We start from the raw sequence: 16,873 nt of genomic DNA, 5'->3' as shown, positions 1-16,873 counted from the left end.
TGTTGTAAAACTATTTTGTCACTTTAACACGATGAAATGTATTCATATCTTAATGTTAAAACGACTGTCATGACATTATTTATCAATATGTGGACATTTATGGGTTTTTAGAAGGTATGGAAATTAAAAATGTAATGCAGAAGTTAATACCATTGTTATCGTTTACATCCCTCAAAATAGTCTATTGATTCTGACCCCAAAATTTAACAAACTGACTTGATAAATATTCTATAATTTAGCTTTTAATATTCCAATACATTAATAGATTCTGAGAAACAACAATGACCCAACACACTGACCCATATGTATTACACATACCCAAATTACCCACATATCACCTATATAAATATAGTACAAGGATATCCAAACACAGTGGTACATGCTTCTTTATTGATCTTACATTGGCTACATCTGTAGCCGCATACATGTAGTTCTGCTGGTCAATTTCCCATCACCTTTACATTTCCAATTGCTTTATTTCTGAAATTCAAGTTAAGTGGAAAAAGTCTTGAATGAGGTTATTCACTGGCATTAAAGGCTCTCCCAGACTGGCTCCATTTGCTTCTGGATGTGAGAGACGTAGGGCTCAAACCACTTTTGTACATCCTCTGCCTTTTGCTGAAGAGTGTTGTGCACATTCTCTTTGGTCTTCTCAACTTGATCTCTGAGCTCCTGCATTCGTGAGTCCAGTCTCTCCTTTATTTCCTCAGCCTGGCTTCTCAGCGCTTCTCTCAGATTCACCAGCTTCTGTTGAGCGCGCTCGTGCATCGACGTGAAGTAAGGCTCCAGACGATCCTTCACATCTTCCACGCTCTGTGAAGCACGAGACTGAACCTCCTCAAGGTATGTTGACATTTTTCTATAAATCAAATGAGGGATAAAATATTAGTTTGCATCAAAATATGTTTAAATATATAGTTTGATTATGCTTATTAAGTAGGGCCAGACGGAATCTGCAGGCGTTTTTTTGCTATTTCTGAGGAGAATTTTGGTAAAAATCTGTGGAGTTCTGCGGAATTATTTTGGGAGTATCAAATTAAACCTTAATATGTCAAATAAAAAAATATATATATCTTTTTAACTTTTATTTAATGTTTAAAATGCAAATCCAATTAAATTCACTTTATTTGGTTAACAAAGCAAGTCTTCTATACAATAAATCTACTAAAAGACAGAAAATATTACTTTACAAACTGCATTGTACATAAATCAGATGAACATTTTTTTATATTAGTCAATAAAATTAATGTAATTATTTTAATTTAAAAACTGAAAAATATAGATATTACACACATTTAAACAAGTAAATAAACAGAATTAATGATGGGCTGAAAATCTGCGGAATTCTGTGTGCGCACATTCCGTGTGGACCTACTTATAAGTATATCCTTATAAATATATATTTATACAACAGTTCTGTCTGGTTCTTGAATCTGATTGGCTGATAGCTATGCAATATTCTGCAAATAACAGCACTCGTCCAGCCTGTCATTAGTCCAGCCTCTCAACCCTTCGCCCTTGTGTATTACTCCGCCCACATACAGCAGCAAGCAGAGGACACTCTACAGTGTGAAAAATATGGCTGCTGTTGGACAACATAATGTACTTTTAAGGGATTTTTTTAGTAAGGAATGTAAGTGTTTGAATTGAAACTATGCAGTTTATTTATAAGGATAGTGCCTATTTTAAAATACTTATAATTTTGTCGGCGGCCATTAGCCTGTCTTTGAGCAAAGACGGTCGACGATGTTCATCCACAAGATGATGACAGTGACCGCATAATATGCCCAAGGAGAAATTTCAAACTACAGCTGATCAAATCATTGTAAAAAAGGTAAATGACTTTATAGGTTGATCTCTCTTTTTTGTATGTTGTTGTGCTGTATTTATTTGTGCTGATATTTATATATCTCCCAATTGCAACAGAGAAGTACTGGGAAATCTGATGGTATTTCATGCCGTTCAGCCTTATAATCTTAAAATGTGAGCAAAATCACCTGTTTTGTCATCACCTTAGACATTAAGCTAGAGAATCATTCAAACCAGCCTGATCTCACGAAAAAACGTAAGTATTTTACGTTTTGCCAGTTTAGTGGCTAATTCGTACGAATTCGTAAGAGTTCAGTCGTACGAAATGGTACGATTTTAAAAAGGAGGCGTGGCACCTGACCCCACCCCTAACCCCAACCGTCATTGGGGGATAAGCAAATCGTACTAAATTGTACGAATTAGATCGTACGAATTCATACGAATTAGCCACTAAATGAAAAAGTTACGAATTGCCGTGAGATTGTGTTGTTCAAACCCTAGCTCCAAAGTAACTTAGTGAATGAGCAATGGTTTCTGCTGTTCTGACGTCAGCTGCAGATGTGTAGAAATGGCGGAAGAAAGTAGTTCCTCTTGCAAAAGGGTTTTGAGCAGTGTTGTAGTCTTAAAAAAAAGGTGGTGCACTATTACCCACCCAACCCACATTTTAAAAGTAGGCAAAGAAAAAACAAAATCAATGTTTCTTTGATTCATTAGCGATATATATTTATATATAACATAAGTTACCTGTAACTATTGACTTCCACAGAAGGAAAACAAATACTATGTAAGTCAATGGTTACAGGTTTCCAGCTTTTTTCAAATTAGTCTTTCTTTCTTTGTGTTCAACAGATTAAAAAAAGACGAACTGGTTTGAAACAAGTAAATGTTGAGTAAATGATGACAATTTTTATTTTTTTGGGTGAACTATTCATTTAAAAATGAAACATATTTAAACAAATTTGTTAATTTTAAAGTGAGATCCTGATAATCTAATCCTATTCAATGAATTATGTTTAGATAATAGTGCCCCCAGCAGACCCGGATATTGGCTTAGTATATTAAGCTGTGGTAAAACCCAATAGCAATGCAACCCATCCCAACCCAACTAGGGGACTTGTAAAAAAAAAAAAAAAAACCTTTGGTATACAGTTAAAGAGGATGTGAATACACATAAATTAGGGACGTTTAAGCAGCAAAACAAGTGAGTATACCGAGGGTATATGCAATTATTGATCCTCAAAAGTCACAATACCTTAAAAGCTAGTGGGAAAAAAGATACACACGATTATGCTGTCGAACTGTCATATAAACGCAAAATCACACTCGTAGCAGTCATTGCTGGGACACTAAGGCACTCGGCCTGCGGCAAGCCTTCCACCAGTGCTGATATATACAGCCACATCGCACTGCTACTTGTGTGATATTGCTCATCCATTTTGGGGTGTTGATGTATGACAATACAGCAACTATGCAGTTTGTCATTTTTCAACTAAACATGATAACAAAATGAATGCTCACAGAAATGTAAAAAAAAATTATGTTCAGTATGTTTAGAAAACAGTTTTACTACTTTTAAGCAAAATTTTCAGTCACTCTTCAGGTTTTCAGTGTCTCATAGATCTTTCTAAATTTGGTTGCTCAAGTATCGTTTCTAAATTTTCTTTCTGATTTGGTTGCTCAAGTATCATTTATTTATTTTTTTATCAGTCTAGAAAAGTTTTTATTAATATTTTATAACCATGATATGTTTTATTCAGAGTTCTTTGATCAACAAAAAGTTGAAAAGAACAACATTTATTTGCCATAGAATCTTTGCTCTATTAGAAGTCTCTTTACTGTTACTTTTGAACAATTTAATGCATCCATGTGGAATTAAAGTAATTATTTCCTCATCCTCCATGTGGAGTTATGTTTATTTATGAAAGGATGTGTATCTTTTATAGAAGTGAACCAAAAAACAAGCAACTTACTTGTTGATCTCCTGGATGTCCTTGTTAAATCGTTTCCTTAATTTCTTGGCATAGGAGTTAGCTTTGTTCTTGAGCTCATCAGAGTTCTGCTCCACCATGGTCCGGAGCTCCTCTGTGTATTCAGTGACACGATCCTTCGCCTCCTCCATGTGTGTGCGGAGCTTGGTGACCAACAACTGCAGATCTTCGTTGAACTTCTGGGCTCTCTCCTGCGCGTAAGGGGCCAGTTTGGAGTGCAGATCATCTCTGTACATTTGCAGCTCCATCATGCTGTCAGAGATCAGTGTGCTGCAAAGAATTTGAACGCCATTTGAGTCTTCTTTCTTGACACTAGACTACAATTTCCAATATTGTTTTCTGTTCTGTTGAGATGTTTCAAAGCGTTTACTCACTCTAATTCTCTGCCGAGCTGAGTGGCCTTGATGTTGTCCCTCATTTCCTCAGCTCTAGTGGTCAGTTCAGAAACATGGTTCCAGAACTGATCCACGGCCTCTTCCCAGCGGCTTCTTGGCTCATCCTGAAACAGGAATCGCCCCTGGCAGCCTGCAAAGTCAAAACGGAGCACAAATATTCTTTAGTGTGTGGAATATTCACTGTAAATCCTGGGTTCCACACAATTCCTTCTTGTTGTCCCAACACAAATCGATTAAGATATCTTAATTGTTTTGACAAATTTAATTGGCATGTACATAAAACAATTAAGTTGTCCCCAAAAACCTTGAGAATTTAGTTGTTTCATTTTATATGAACAGTTTACAACAAGCAGCAACAGTGTTTGTTAGCGCATTTATAGCATCAAGTTCTTAAAGAAAGACAGTCAATAAAACTGTCAATGTAATCAATGTAGTTCGAAGTGCTGAAAAAAATGCTAACATTTAAATGATTTGGTCCAAAAGAGAAATAAAATCTCTATTAATGTTTGCTAAATTAATTATAAAGGTTATAACAGGTAAAAAAAGCAAAGGAATTTGCATTGTTGTTTATTTCCTACCTGAAATGACGGCGAGCGCAACAATTACAGCCACAAACTTCATGATTGTATTTGGACAGTACACCAGACAGATGGGCTCTGTAAGGAAGTCCTTTGGAAAGAGCTGTTATTTATACTGCTTGGATCGCAGTCGTTCTGATAGCCATGATGTGACTATGAACAGGTGAATTGGCAGCCTGCGTCCAAAGTTCTTCTGTTCAGACTCTTGTTTATCACAGGATTGCATTCCACGTTGGATGATTAAGGTTCCAAAAGGACAAGATGTGCTATAATTAAAAAAAAATGTTTGGTTAATTAATGTGGCTCTTTGGTTGAGGTGACCTGGTCAGAGAGATAAGCACAGAATGAAAATGAAAAGGGAAGATGATCGATCAGCAGCGATGAATGTGTTCAAATGTTAGAGTGCAATATACAATAAGACATTTGCTACTAAAAGGATTTTTGCAGTGCATGATTTAAAGATCAAACCGTAACCTTTATCTCTATTTAACATTTTCTGTTTCACATTAAACTTATTAACAGTTATGACAAGGTAACTGTAATAACTAGTAAGTACAGCAAACCTTTGAGTTTTGACCTTCTCTGAAGATGATTTTCTGATTCTGATATTTAACTTACAGATAAACATACAGGAAAATGTATTTCAAAGTAACATGATAAAAGCACAAGTCAGCAAACTGCTATCATCTCACACAGCAGGGAATAGGTGTATTATCTTAAGCATTTTCTTCTTACATGAACACTTTGTGCAACAGCAGTGATAAACCAATTTTGACTCATGCTCAATAGATTAAAATAATATGCTGTTCTGACAAAAAAGGTCTGTGCAATAGGCCGCTGCTGGAATCATAATTGTGTGAATGATTTAATAGTTCATGATATTCATTTCATTTTTGTTTATAATTATTTATTATTTATATTCATTTATGAAACATAACATGCTGCAACTATAAAAAAGGCACTCATGATACTACATTTCACAGTTGTGAATACGATGTAGTGTGTGTGTGTGCATGTCTGTGTATGTACATCCCCGGCAATCAGCAGCTGATAATGTTGTCTTGGGTATTCTGGGCCAGCAAACTTTGATCAAGGACATTTATATTAACTCTTATTACAGAGTGGTTACAACTCTCACAGGATTCTAAGGCAACATGCCCTCAGATTCAAAGTCTAAACAAAATGTTTTGGCTGGAGATGTGTTGTCAAAGTGAAAGGATTTAAACTCTTCAAATTATTTAGTCAGTCTAATCAATGAAGATATTGACAGTTTGGCAGCTTGTTACAAAGGGAAAAAAAGAACATTGAATTTAGTGATTGTTTATGTTTGAAATGAGATATCTGTTCAAGTACACTACCTTTGAAGCTCTAAAGGGTAGAATACACTATACGACTACATGTCTTTTGGGCAGTTTGAGCTGAAATATTTGTCAAAAATTGTATGTACAATGGCTAAAGGTTTTGTGTATAATGAAAAACCATTGACTATACAATGATATTTGAGTACGATGGCTACTGACTTTAATATTTGTGTACAATGGCTACTGACTCAATTATAATGGTCTACAATGGCTAACGAATCTATATTTGTGTACGACAGCTACCGAATCTATGATATTTTTGTAGGACGGCAACAGAGTCTATGGTATTTGTTTACAATGGCTATTGAGTCTATTATTATTGTCTATGATGGCTACAACCTCTATGATATTTGTCTACATTGGCTATTGAATCTATATTTGTCTATGATGGCTACAACCTCTATGATACAATGGCTACTGAATCTATGATAATTGTCTACATTGGCTACTGAATCTACAAAATTTGCATGGTTTCCGCTACATACATTCTTCCATGGCGGGGCGCCACAACAAAATTCATCCCGCCATGGCTAAATTACAGCTTCTAATTCAAAACATTTTATTTTTTTAATAGCCGGTAATAATCGCACCAAAACATTAAAAGATGAGTGAATTATAACAGCGTGAACCTCTCTGTAACCGTAGTAGTGCTGTACATTATTTGTTTACCCCGTTAAGGTTACGTGCTGACAGACTGACTGGCTGACTGACAGGTGCGTGATGTGTGAGGCCAGCAAACACGACGTATAGCCGTTTCACTTTACTTCAGGACGCATTAATATCGCTCTGTAGGTCTATTGGAGACATTCATAAATATTGCTAGCAAATCTAATAAATGCTGGAGACATACTCGTTACATAAATGCACTAAATCACACTTCAGCAGCGTTTATTTGAGAGCGCACAAGAAGATCTGCGCACTCTTGAAGCGGCTTATATTTGAGGGGGCGTGACAGAAGTTTTGTGCACGAGCAGAGGAAATCGGCGTGCAAGCAAAGAGATCAGCATGCTGTAGGCTATTACATAAATTCGATCTCGACTTCTAATTTTGCACCCACGACATTTATCATTGAAATAACGGCACAGGTAGTTGGTAGATCTGTGTAAAAAAAAAAAAAAAAAAAAAAAGGCCTGCCGCCACAGCTGAAAAAAATCCTAGAGGAAACACTGATTTGTCTATGATGACTATACAGACTTTATGATATTTGCCTATGATGGTTACAACCTCTATGATACAATGGCTACTGAATTTATGATATTTGTGTTCAACGGCTACCGAATCTATAACATTTGTCTATATCGGCTACTGAATCTATGTTATTTGTGTAAAATGGCCACTGACTCTATGATATTTGTGTAAAATGGCCACTGACTCTGATATTTGTTTACAGTGGCTACTTACTATATTATATTTGTGTATGAAGGCAACAGACTATGATATTTGTCTACATTGGCTACAGACTCTGTAATATTTGTATACAATGGCTACTGACTCTGATAGTTGTGTTAAATTTCTACTGACTCTATGATATTTGTCTACAATGGCTACTGAATCTATGACATTTGTCTACGATGGCTACTGACTCTGATATTTGTAAAATGGCTACTTAGATACATATTGAAGCATCAGCCTGTGCTGTATGAAGATATCAAATATGGTGGTTCATTCGACTGTGGCTGGTCGTGTGGTCATTAGATGTTTAGTGTTTATACACTTGTCCATTTATACACAGTAACCATTTATACACTTGTCACATGTATGATGCCTGGACTTTGTAGTATAAATCATTTACCAATAAAAATAAAAAAACTAACAAAAAACAAACAAACTAGTAATTAAGGATCACAGTGCATGCCTAAAATACTTTCCTTTTAATTTGGTATGCTTATGTCATGTGATATGTCACTATACTTCAGATTAATAATTCAGTATAGTTTTATCACTTATTATTTTATATATTCTATTATGTGCAGGTAAAGAATATGTTTATTTTTTTTTTTTACATCAAAACCCTGGTTATTTCATATTGAAATTTTTGTAACCTTGTTTGAAACAAGTCATGTGTATTTAATATGCTTTTTATGTATATAAAATCACCTTAGGTTATTTTTCATAGTTATTCAAAATTGCAGGTCTACTGCTTTAATTTCCTCCAATGAGTAAAATTAAAATCTACCTAATCACAGTAAACCTCATTGGAAAGACATGTCTCTATTACTTGAAATGTAATGATGATCTGCGCTTAGATAAGGATAAAGAATGTGTGATAATGTTTTGCATTTATTAGGCAAAATGTATAGTGCTGCTGTATAGTTCATTTCACAGCTACAAGTTCATTTAAAATGTGGACAATCTTTTATATATCTGTCCCACTGACCTTTATATCCCATTAACATTGTATTCTCTATTCCAGGGGTCCTCAAACTTTTTTCATCAAGTACCACCTCAGAAAAAAATTGTCTCTTCAAGTACCGCCATAGTGAGCAGTATTGAAATACAGTAGCGTAGTAAGCCCAGTAAAGCAGCTACAGCTCTGTACAGTTCAAAAACATGGCAGATTAATCCCTATTATTAAGAATATTTATTATTGTCAGCCATTTTAAACATAAATAGTCTGAACGTTAACACTGTACTGTGCTTATATGTAAAGAAAAGAAAAAAATTAAAAACGTCAACATTAAACTTAAATGTAAAGTATATATATATATATATATATATGTATATGTGTGTATATATATATATATATATATATATATATATATATATATATATATATATATATATATATATATATATATATATATATATATATATATATATATATATATATATATGAAAATATATGTATATATATATATATATATAAAGTATATATATATGAAAATCCTAAAATCGTCCCTGGTCCAAATTGTTTTTTTTTTTTTTTTTGGGAGATATTCAATCACTGTACATTTACATTCTTTTTTGGCCCAATATGTATCTGCCATGTGTATAGAAATAATGCTAGTTCGCACATATATTGCGTGTTTATATTTGTAAATATGACCCTGAAAGAGTCGTGCTTCACCAGCCACAAACCTCAGCGCACATCACTGCTTCATACCAACTTTTTTTCTTAATGTCTTGTGTTAATGGGGGGATGAGGTTTTGTGTATGTAGCGATTCCATATCTCATAATATCAAACATAGTGCTTACTGTTTTTTTATTTCACAATTTTTTGGTAAAAACATGCATGAATGACAAAAATATATATTAAATCCAAAAATAACATAAATTACGCATATCTAAAAGTCTCTAGAGTCTTTCACGACTGTTTATCCTTGGCGAAGGACTCCCAGAGGGCAGTCAGCTGGTCCTTCAGATCCTGAGCGAGCGGATCTAGTTTGCTCAGCTCTTCAGAATAGGGAGCCAGATTCTTCTGGAGCTCCTGACTTCTCTGGGCCAGCTGACTCTGAAAACTCTCAGCCAGTGGAGACATGCTCATCTGAAACTCCACAAAGTGCTGCTCCAGCTTCTGCTTCAGCTCCTCGCTCTGAGGACCCATCGCCATCAAACTTGTTTCCAGCTTTGCCTTCAGCTCTTCAGCCCGCAGGACCAGGGTCAACCTCATGGCTTCAGGGTTCAGGGCCTCTGCGTATGGAGCCACGTCCTTTTTCAGCCGCTCAATCTGCTCCTCAATGTCCACTTTGAGTTCTTCAACATAAGGCTTGAGCTGGGTCTGTGCCGAGGTGATTTCTTGCTCCAGACTCAGTTTCAGCTGATCGGCCTCCTGGGACAGTTTGGTGAGCAGTTCTTGGGTCAAAGGAGTGACCTGACTTTGAATGGCCAGGGTGTATTTATTGATGGCATCTGTGCTTTTAGAGATCCTGTCACTGAGAAGAAACAGAGATAGATTATTTAATTATTGTTTTTATAGCCGGTTTGGGATGTGCTTTGCTATTTGCTACCCTGTGAAAATGATTAGTTGACTTTACTTAAAATAGTGAGAAAACCTGCTGCTTTTAAAATAATTAGTTGACTTTACTTTAGGTAAAGTCCAAGATAAAGTAAACCCATCGCCTTACAAATTTTAAGTGAACCATGTGCATGATTTCTAAAGTTAAATGAACTTGACAGTTCTAAGTTAAAATGGGTTTACTCCTTTGTTTAAGTAAATTCAATTAGTTGCTTCTAAGGCAAGTGGTTAACTCACTTTTTTAAAGTAAAGTAAATAATCACAGCGGATCATTCCGCTGTGGCAACCCTGGATTAATAAAGGGACTAAGCCGACAAGAAAATGAATGAATAAATAATCACTAGATGCTTACTTGATTTCTTAACCCAGCTCTGAGTTTCTGATTTAATTTGAATTTAAGGATTGTTTGTTTAAATTGACATACTATTTTAAAATGTTACTATTTTAAAACAAGGTTCTAGTGAACTTTGTAGCTCTAAAGGGCAGAATACACTACACGACTACATGTCTTTGGGCAGTTTGAGCTGAAAAATTTGACAAAAGGTTTATGTACAAGGGCTAATGGCTATGATTACAATGACAGACCATTGACTACACAATGATATTTACTCTATAATATTTGTGTACGATACCTACTGACTCTATGTTGTTTGTGTACGATACCTACAGACGCTATGAAATTTGTCTACAATGGCTACCAAATCTATGATGTTTGTGTACGATGGCTACAGACACTGATATTTGTCTACATTCTCTACTGAATCTATAATATTTGTTGGCTACAGACTACAATATATACAATGGCTACCGACTCTATGATATTTGTGTACAATGGCTACCAAATCTATATTTGTCCACATTAGCTACTGAATCTATGATATTTGTCTACATTAGCTACGGAATCTATGATATTTGTCTACGATAGCTATGGAATCTATGATATTATGGCTACCGAATCGTTGATATTTTTGTACGACAGCTACCAAATCTATGTTATTTTTGTATGGTGGCTAGACTCTATGATATTTGTATTCATTGGCTACTGAATCTATGATATTTGGGAACAATGGCTACAGACTCTATGATATTTGTCTACATTGGCTACTGAATCTATGATATTTTTGTACAGTGGCTACTGAATCTATAATAATTTTGTACGACCGCTACCAAATCTATGATATTTGTGTACGATGGCTACAGAGTCTATGATATTTGTGTACAATGGCTACCAAATCTATATTTGTCTACATTGGCTACTGAATCTATGATATTTGATTACAACAGCTACCGAATCTATGATATTTGGGTACAATGGCTGCAGACTCAATAATATTTGTCTTCATTGGCTACTGAATCTATGATTTTTGTCTACATTGGCTACTGAATCTGTAATATTTGTCTACATTGACTACTGAATCTACAATATTTGTCTACATTGGCTACTTAATCTATGATATTTGTTTACAACGGCTACCGAATCTATGATATTTGTCTACGAAGGCTACAGACTCTGATATTTATATACAATGGCTACTGACTCTTTGATATTTGTCTACGATGGCTACAGACTTTATGATATTTGCCTTCTTTGGCTACTGAATCTATGATATTTGTGTACATTGGCTATACTGACAATATGATATTTGTCTACAATGGCTACTGAATCTATGATATCATGGCTACCAAATCTATGTTATTTTTGTATAGTGGCTACAGACTATGATATTTGTCTTCATTGGCTACTGAATCTATGATATTTGTCTACGATGGCTACAGACTCTATGATATTTGTCTCCATTGGCTACTGAATCTATGATATTTGGGAACAACGGTTACAGACTCTATGATATTTGTCTACTTTGGCTACTGAATCTATGATATTTGTGTACAATATCTACTGACTCTGATATTTGTCTACGATGGCTACAGACTCTTATGATATTTGTATTCATTGGCTGCTGAATCTATGATAATTGGGAACAATGGCTACAGACTCTATGATATTTGTCTACATTGGCTACTGAATCTATGATATTTTTGTACAGTGGCTACTGAATCTATAATAATTTTGTACGACCGCTACCAAATCTATGATATTTGTGTACAATGTGTTTCAAATCTATGATATTTGGGTACGATGGCTGCCAACTCCATAATATTTGTCTACATTGGCTACTGAATCTATGATATTTGTCTACATTGGCTACCGAATCTATGATATTTGTCTACATTGGCTACCGAATCTATGATATTTGTCTACATTGGCTACCGAATCTATGATATTTGTCTACATTGGCTACCGAATCTATGATATTTGTCTACGAAGGCTACAGACTCTGATATTTATATACAATGGCTACTGACTCTTTGATATTTGTCTACAATGGCTACAGACTTTATGATCTTTGTCTTCTTTGGCTACTGAATCTATGATATTTGTGTACATTGGCTATACTGACACTATGATATTTGTCTACAATGGCTACTGAATCTATGATATCATGGCCACCAAATCTATGTTATTTTTGTATGGTGGCTACAGACTATATGATATTTGTCTTCATTGGCTACTGAATCTATGATATTTGGCAACAACGGCTACAGATTCTATGATATTTGTCGACGGTGGCTACAGACTCTATGATATTTGTCTTCATTGGCTACTTAATCTATGATAATTGGTAACAATGGCTACAGAGGCTATGCTATTTGTCTACAATATACTGACTCTATGATATTTGTGTACAATGGCTACTGACTCTTTGATATTTTTAAACAATGACTACTGACTCTATGATAGATGCTTACTTGATTTCTTGACCCAGCTCTGAGTTTCTGATCATCTGAAGTGTTTCCTCAGCTGTGAGGGTCGCTTGAGAAACGTAATTCCAGAAAGCATTTTTCACCAGGTCCATGCTGGGCATTGGTTGGTCCTGCCACATCATGTTGGCATGACAGCCTAGGGGATTTATCAGAGTTACAGTATAATAAGAAAACAGTTCATTTAAAGGGCTAGTTTGACCAAAAATCTAATTTCTCATCATTTATTCACCCTAATGTCGCATCAAAGGAAGTTTTCTAGCTTCGAAATGCAAATGATAATATTTTAGTTTGCCCTATAAACACTTGAGTTCAATTTAATTCACACTTTTAACTAGTGATATAAGTATTATTAACTATTAACAGTAGATTTCGGCTGTTTTTTGTGTAATAAAGCACATATTCTGCATGACTTTTACATCCCTAATTCTTTTTAATACCTAACAATTGTTAATAAGCAGCAAATGAGTTTATTGATAAAGTTTATTGAGGCAAAGTCATAGTTAATGGTGTATTAATAGTCAATTAAAATAATGTGCCACCTAATTATGTGAGATTACTGTCCGTCCAGTCAAAGTTTGCTCCCTCAACTCTTTAAAACAATCATAAAGAGACCAAAAGAATAAATCCATGTCGTAGAAACATGATCATGCTGTATGAGAAACGCATTTAATTTAGGCTTATAGAAGCAGGCATGAATTTATTTTTATGTACGCTTATCAGAGTTTATGTGAATAAAAGCTCAATTAAATATGCTTGTCATATAAAGTTATTGCATCTCTTCAGAACACCTAATTAATCGGCTCATTCATTCATATGGATTTATTTTTGATGAACCTTTTGATCGTTTTTTTTCTCTGTATTAAGAGTAATCTAATCTATTAGTTTGAAAAACCTTCATTTGTTTTCCAAAGGCGACAACAATTAGAGAACACATTTTCAATTTTTACCACTCAAGAGCACATCTAACTTTCATTAAAACACTAAAACAAAGCACTTGTACTTACTAGAGAAAGCTGCGATGACGAATACTACAAGGACTTTCATGGTTATTTGCTGGTTCTACAGAAAAAAATACATACATTCAATCAATAGCTTGCAAATCACTGAAACAAACTAGCATTTCATTGATGAATTCCTTACCTTCTCTTGTCCTCTTCTGTGTGTAAGTGCGAGGGTATCTGCGTTGTATATAAATGGACGACAAAACTCTGATAAAGGCAGTAAAGTCCAGAAAGTTTTGCCCTGCTGTCATTTCTACATGCCGTGTGACTCGTTCATGAAATCATCTGTACTGAAGTGAACTCAACTCTGGTCTGAACTGCAATCATACAGACTTGCAGGAAGACACTGAATATGGTCTGTAGATGTAATGCATATATTAGCCACATTTCTTGGAACTTTCTTAAAATACAAACTACTGCCACTGAGGAATTTCTAGATTATTTATATTCAATATTTGGAAACACTTTTTTTTGAGAAGCAAATTATCTGACAGCTCCTAACAGTATAGCATATAGTTAAAGGGTTAGTATAATCCAAATTTTAAATTCTGACCTCATTTACTCCCCCTCTTACTCCCCCTCTGTCCAAACCCTTAAGAATGTTTTTCATCCTCAGAGCACAAGTTAAAGAATATCAATAAGAATCTAAATTATGGATTAAAATAAGAAGTAAAAACACTCAATTTTAGATATAGAAGTCCAAGTGTAGATGTAGAAGTCCAAGCTATAATAAGACCACCTTTTTATATACATACATACAGTTGAAGTAGAAATTATTAGCCCCCCTTTAATTTTATTTTTTTCAGTATTTCCCAAATGAAGTTTAACGGTGCACAGAAATTTTTACAGTATGTCTTATAATATTTTTTCTTCTGGAGAAAGTCTTATTTATTTTACTTTTTATATATTGGAAATATCTTCTCTCCTTTAAACAAAAATTGGGGAAAAAAATAAACGGAGGTTGAATAATTCAGGGGGGCTAATAACTGTGACTTCAACTGTATGTATATATATATATATATATATATATATATATATATATATATATATATATATATATATATATATATATATATATATATATATATATATATATATATATATATACACACACACACACACACACACAAAATTAGTACACCCAAATTTATATTTAAGACAATAATATAAAATGTAAAATATTAATATATATTAATATATATGTATGTGTATATATATATATATATATATATATATATATATATATATATATATATATATATATATATATATATATATATATATATATATATATATATATATATATATAAATATACACACACACATATATATATTAATTGAGTACATCCTATTTTGAAGATGAATATTATATATATATATATATATATATATATATATATATATATATATATATATATATATGTATATATATAATATTCATCTTCAAAATAGGATGTACTCAATACATATATATACATATATATATATATATATATACATATATATATATATATATATATATATATATATATATATATATATATATATACATATATATATATATATATATATATATATATATATATATATATATATATGTGTATATATATATATATATATATATATATATATATATATATATATATATATATATATATATATGTATATATATATATATATATATATATGTATATATGTATATATATATATATATATATATATATATATATATATGTATATATATATATATATATATATGTATATATATATATATATATATATATATGTATATGTATATATATATATATATATGTATATATATATATATATATATATATATATATATATATATATATATATATATATATATACATACATATATATATATATACATATACATATACATATACATATACATATATATATATATATATATATATATATATATATATATATATATATATATATATATATAATTGAAGTATGGTGACAACTATTGGTCTTAAAGAGAGCACTTTGTATTTAATTCTTAATTATTTGTAATATTAAATGTTTATTTTCAATAAAACAATGACTTGGTAATCTCCCACTTTATCCATGCAGTTATGTAAAATGATATCTATTAGGTGCAGAGGTGCATTAGCATTTACACATGTTGATCTGCACGTATTTATGTAAAGTCGATGGACTGATGAGTCAGGTATTAAGGAGGATCCTTCTGGACATTGACCTCTTCTTTACAACAATTATCTGCAGTTAAAACAGCCTGATATCGGCTAAACGCCCAGTCACAAAGAAGTGGGAATGGAGTGTGTTTGGGACATAATCTTGTTTTGAAAAAAAAAAAAAAAAAGGTTTGCAAAAATAGATTAGGTCAAAAGGTGAAAGAAACTGATGTTGCTCAAGGTGGTTTAAAAATAGTGTCTATGATTATTTTAACCCTCCAAAGGGTTCCCACACTTAAAGTCTTCAAGAAATTAAAACTAACCATATGATTTTGTTAGCCAACAGTTTTAGTTTTGTGGTGAACAAATCAAATGTCATTAAGAAAAAAAAATGTTTGCCCTTGTATTGTATTATTGTAAATGAAATCTGAAAATGCACTTTTGCAAATTGTCAATTACGTATATCTTAGCAAATGGCCGTGGCTAATATATTCAACAACGCCCCTCCAACTGTTGGTTTTGACAACAAACAGAAATAGCGAGCAAGAGAAGGTTGTTGGTTGCAATTACTCTCTCCTCAACCCTTTTTCCAGATCTTTCTAAATGAAATGCCTTCTTTACTACATCCATTCTGCTCGCAGTAGAAAAAACAAGCCACGCCCACTGTTTTCCCATTTAATATTTCATTTCCCTAGGAACTGCGTCACAATACAAAAAAATTGGTCACAGTTTCCGGTTTATGGGGACTTTAACCCATGGTCACACTGGACTTTTTGCCCCATAGACTTCCATGCACA

The 16,873-nt window shown here is 33.1% G+C and overlaps 3 protein-coding genes across 6 annotated transcripts in view; 1 reads left to right on the top strand and 2 right to left on the bottom strand.

Annotated features, from left to right (window-relative positions):
* si:dkey-3n22.9 overlaps nt 1-16,873 on the top strand; it is a 57,293-nt gene that overhangs the window by 413 nt on the left and 40,007 nt on the right. For all 4 annotated transcript variants that reach the window (XM_073931538.1, XM_073931540.1, XM_073931537.1 and 1 more), the window contains exon 2: nt 711-843. The gene's annotated coding sequence lies outside the window, so the exon portion shown is untranslated. The remainder of the gene's footprint in view (nt 1-710; nt 844-16,873) is intronic.
* On the bottom strand, nt 371-4,907 carry apoea (apolipoprotein Ea). Its single transcript, NM_001020565.1, has 4 exons — nt 4,771-4,907; nt 4,172-4,322; nt 3,780-4,067; nt 371-859 (listed from the first exon to the last, which is right to left on the bottom strand). Exons 1-4 carry the CDS (start codon nt 4,811-4,813, stop codon nt 532-534), a joined length of 810 nt encoding a protein of 269 aa, NP_001018401.1. The 5' UTR covers nt 4,814-4,907; the 3' UTR covers nt 371-531.
* Nucleotides 9,319-14,200, bottom strand: apoa4a (apolipoprotein A-IV a). Its single transcript, NM_001017909.2, has 4 exons — nt 14,051-14,200; nt 13,915-13,969; nt 12,896-13,046; nt 9,319-10,004 (listed from the first exon to the last, which is right to left on the bottom strand). Exons 2-4 carry the CDS (start codon nt 13,952-13,954, stop codon nt 9,437-9,439), a joined length of 759 nt encoding a protein of 252 aa, NP_001017909.2. The 5' UTR covers nt 13,955-13,969; nt 14,051-14,200; the 3' UTR covers nt 9,319-9,436.

The sequence above is a fragment of the Danio rerio genome, chromosome 19, assembly GCF_049306965.1.
Source record: "Danio rerio strain Tuebingen ecotype United States chromosome 19, GRCz12tu, whole genome shotgun sequence".
In the NCBI taxonomy this organism is placed as follows: Eukaryota; Metazoa; Chordata; class Actinopteri; order Cypriniformes; family Danionidae; genus Danio; species Danio rerio.
The sequence above is the reverse complement of the archived record's forward strand: the minus strand, read 5'-3'. Positions and strand labels throughout refer to the sequence as shown.

Bases quoted from the DNA above. Each gene is read 5' to 3' on its own strand.
- apoea (NM_001020565.1), bottom strand. From the start codon at position 4,813: ATGAAGTTTGTGGCTGTAATTGTTGCGCTCGCCGTCATTTCAG. The intron at 4,068-4,171 runs GTGAGTAAACGC...AATTCTTTGCAG, and splicing joins CAGCTCGGCAGAGAATTAGA to CACACTGATCTCTGACAGCA. The intron at 860-3,779 runs GTAAGTTGCTTG...TTTGATTTATAG, and splicing joins GACATCCAGGAGATCAACAA to AAAAATGTCAACATACCTTG.
- apoa4a (NM_001017909.2), bottom strand. From the start codon at position 13,954: ATGAAAGTCCTTGTAGTATTCGTCATCGCAGCTTTCTCTA. The intron at 13,047-13,914 runs GTAAGTACAAGT...TAAATCCCCTAG, and splicing joins CGTCATCGCAGCTTTCTCTA to GCTGTCATGCCAACATGATG. The intron at 10,005-12,895 runs GTAAGCATCTAT...GTTTCTTCTCAG, and splicing joins GAGCTGGGTCAAGAAATCAA to TGACAGGATCTCTAAAAGCA.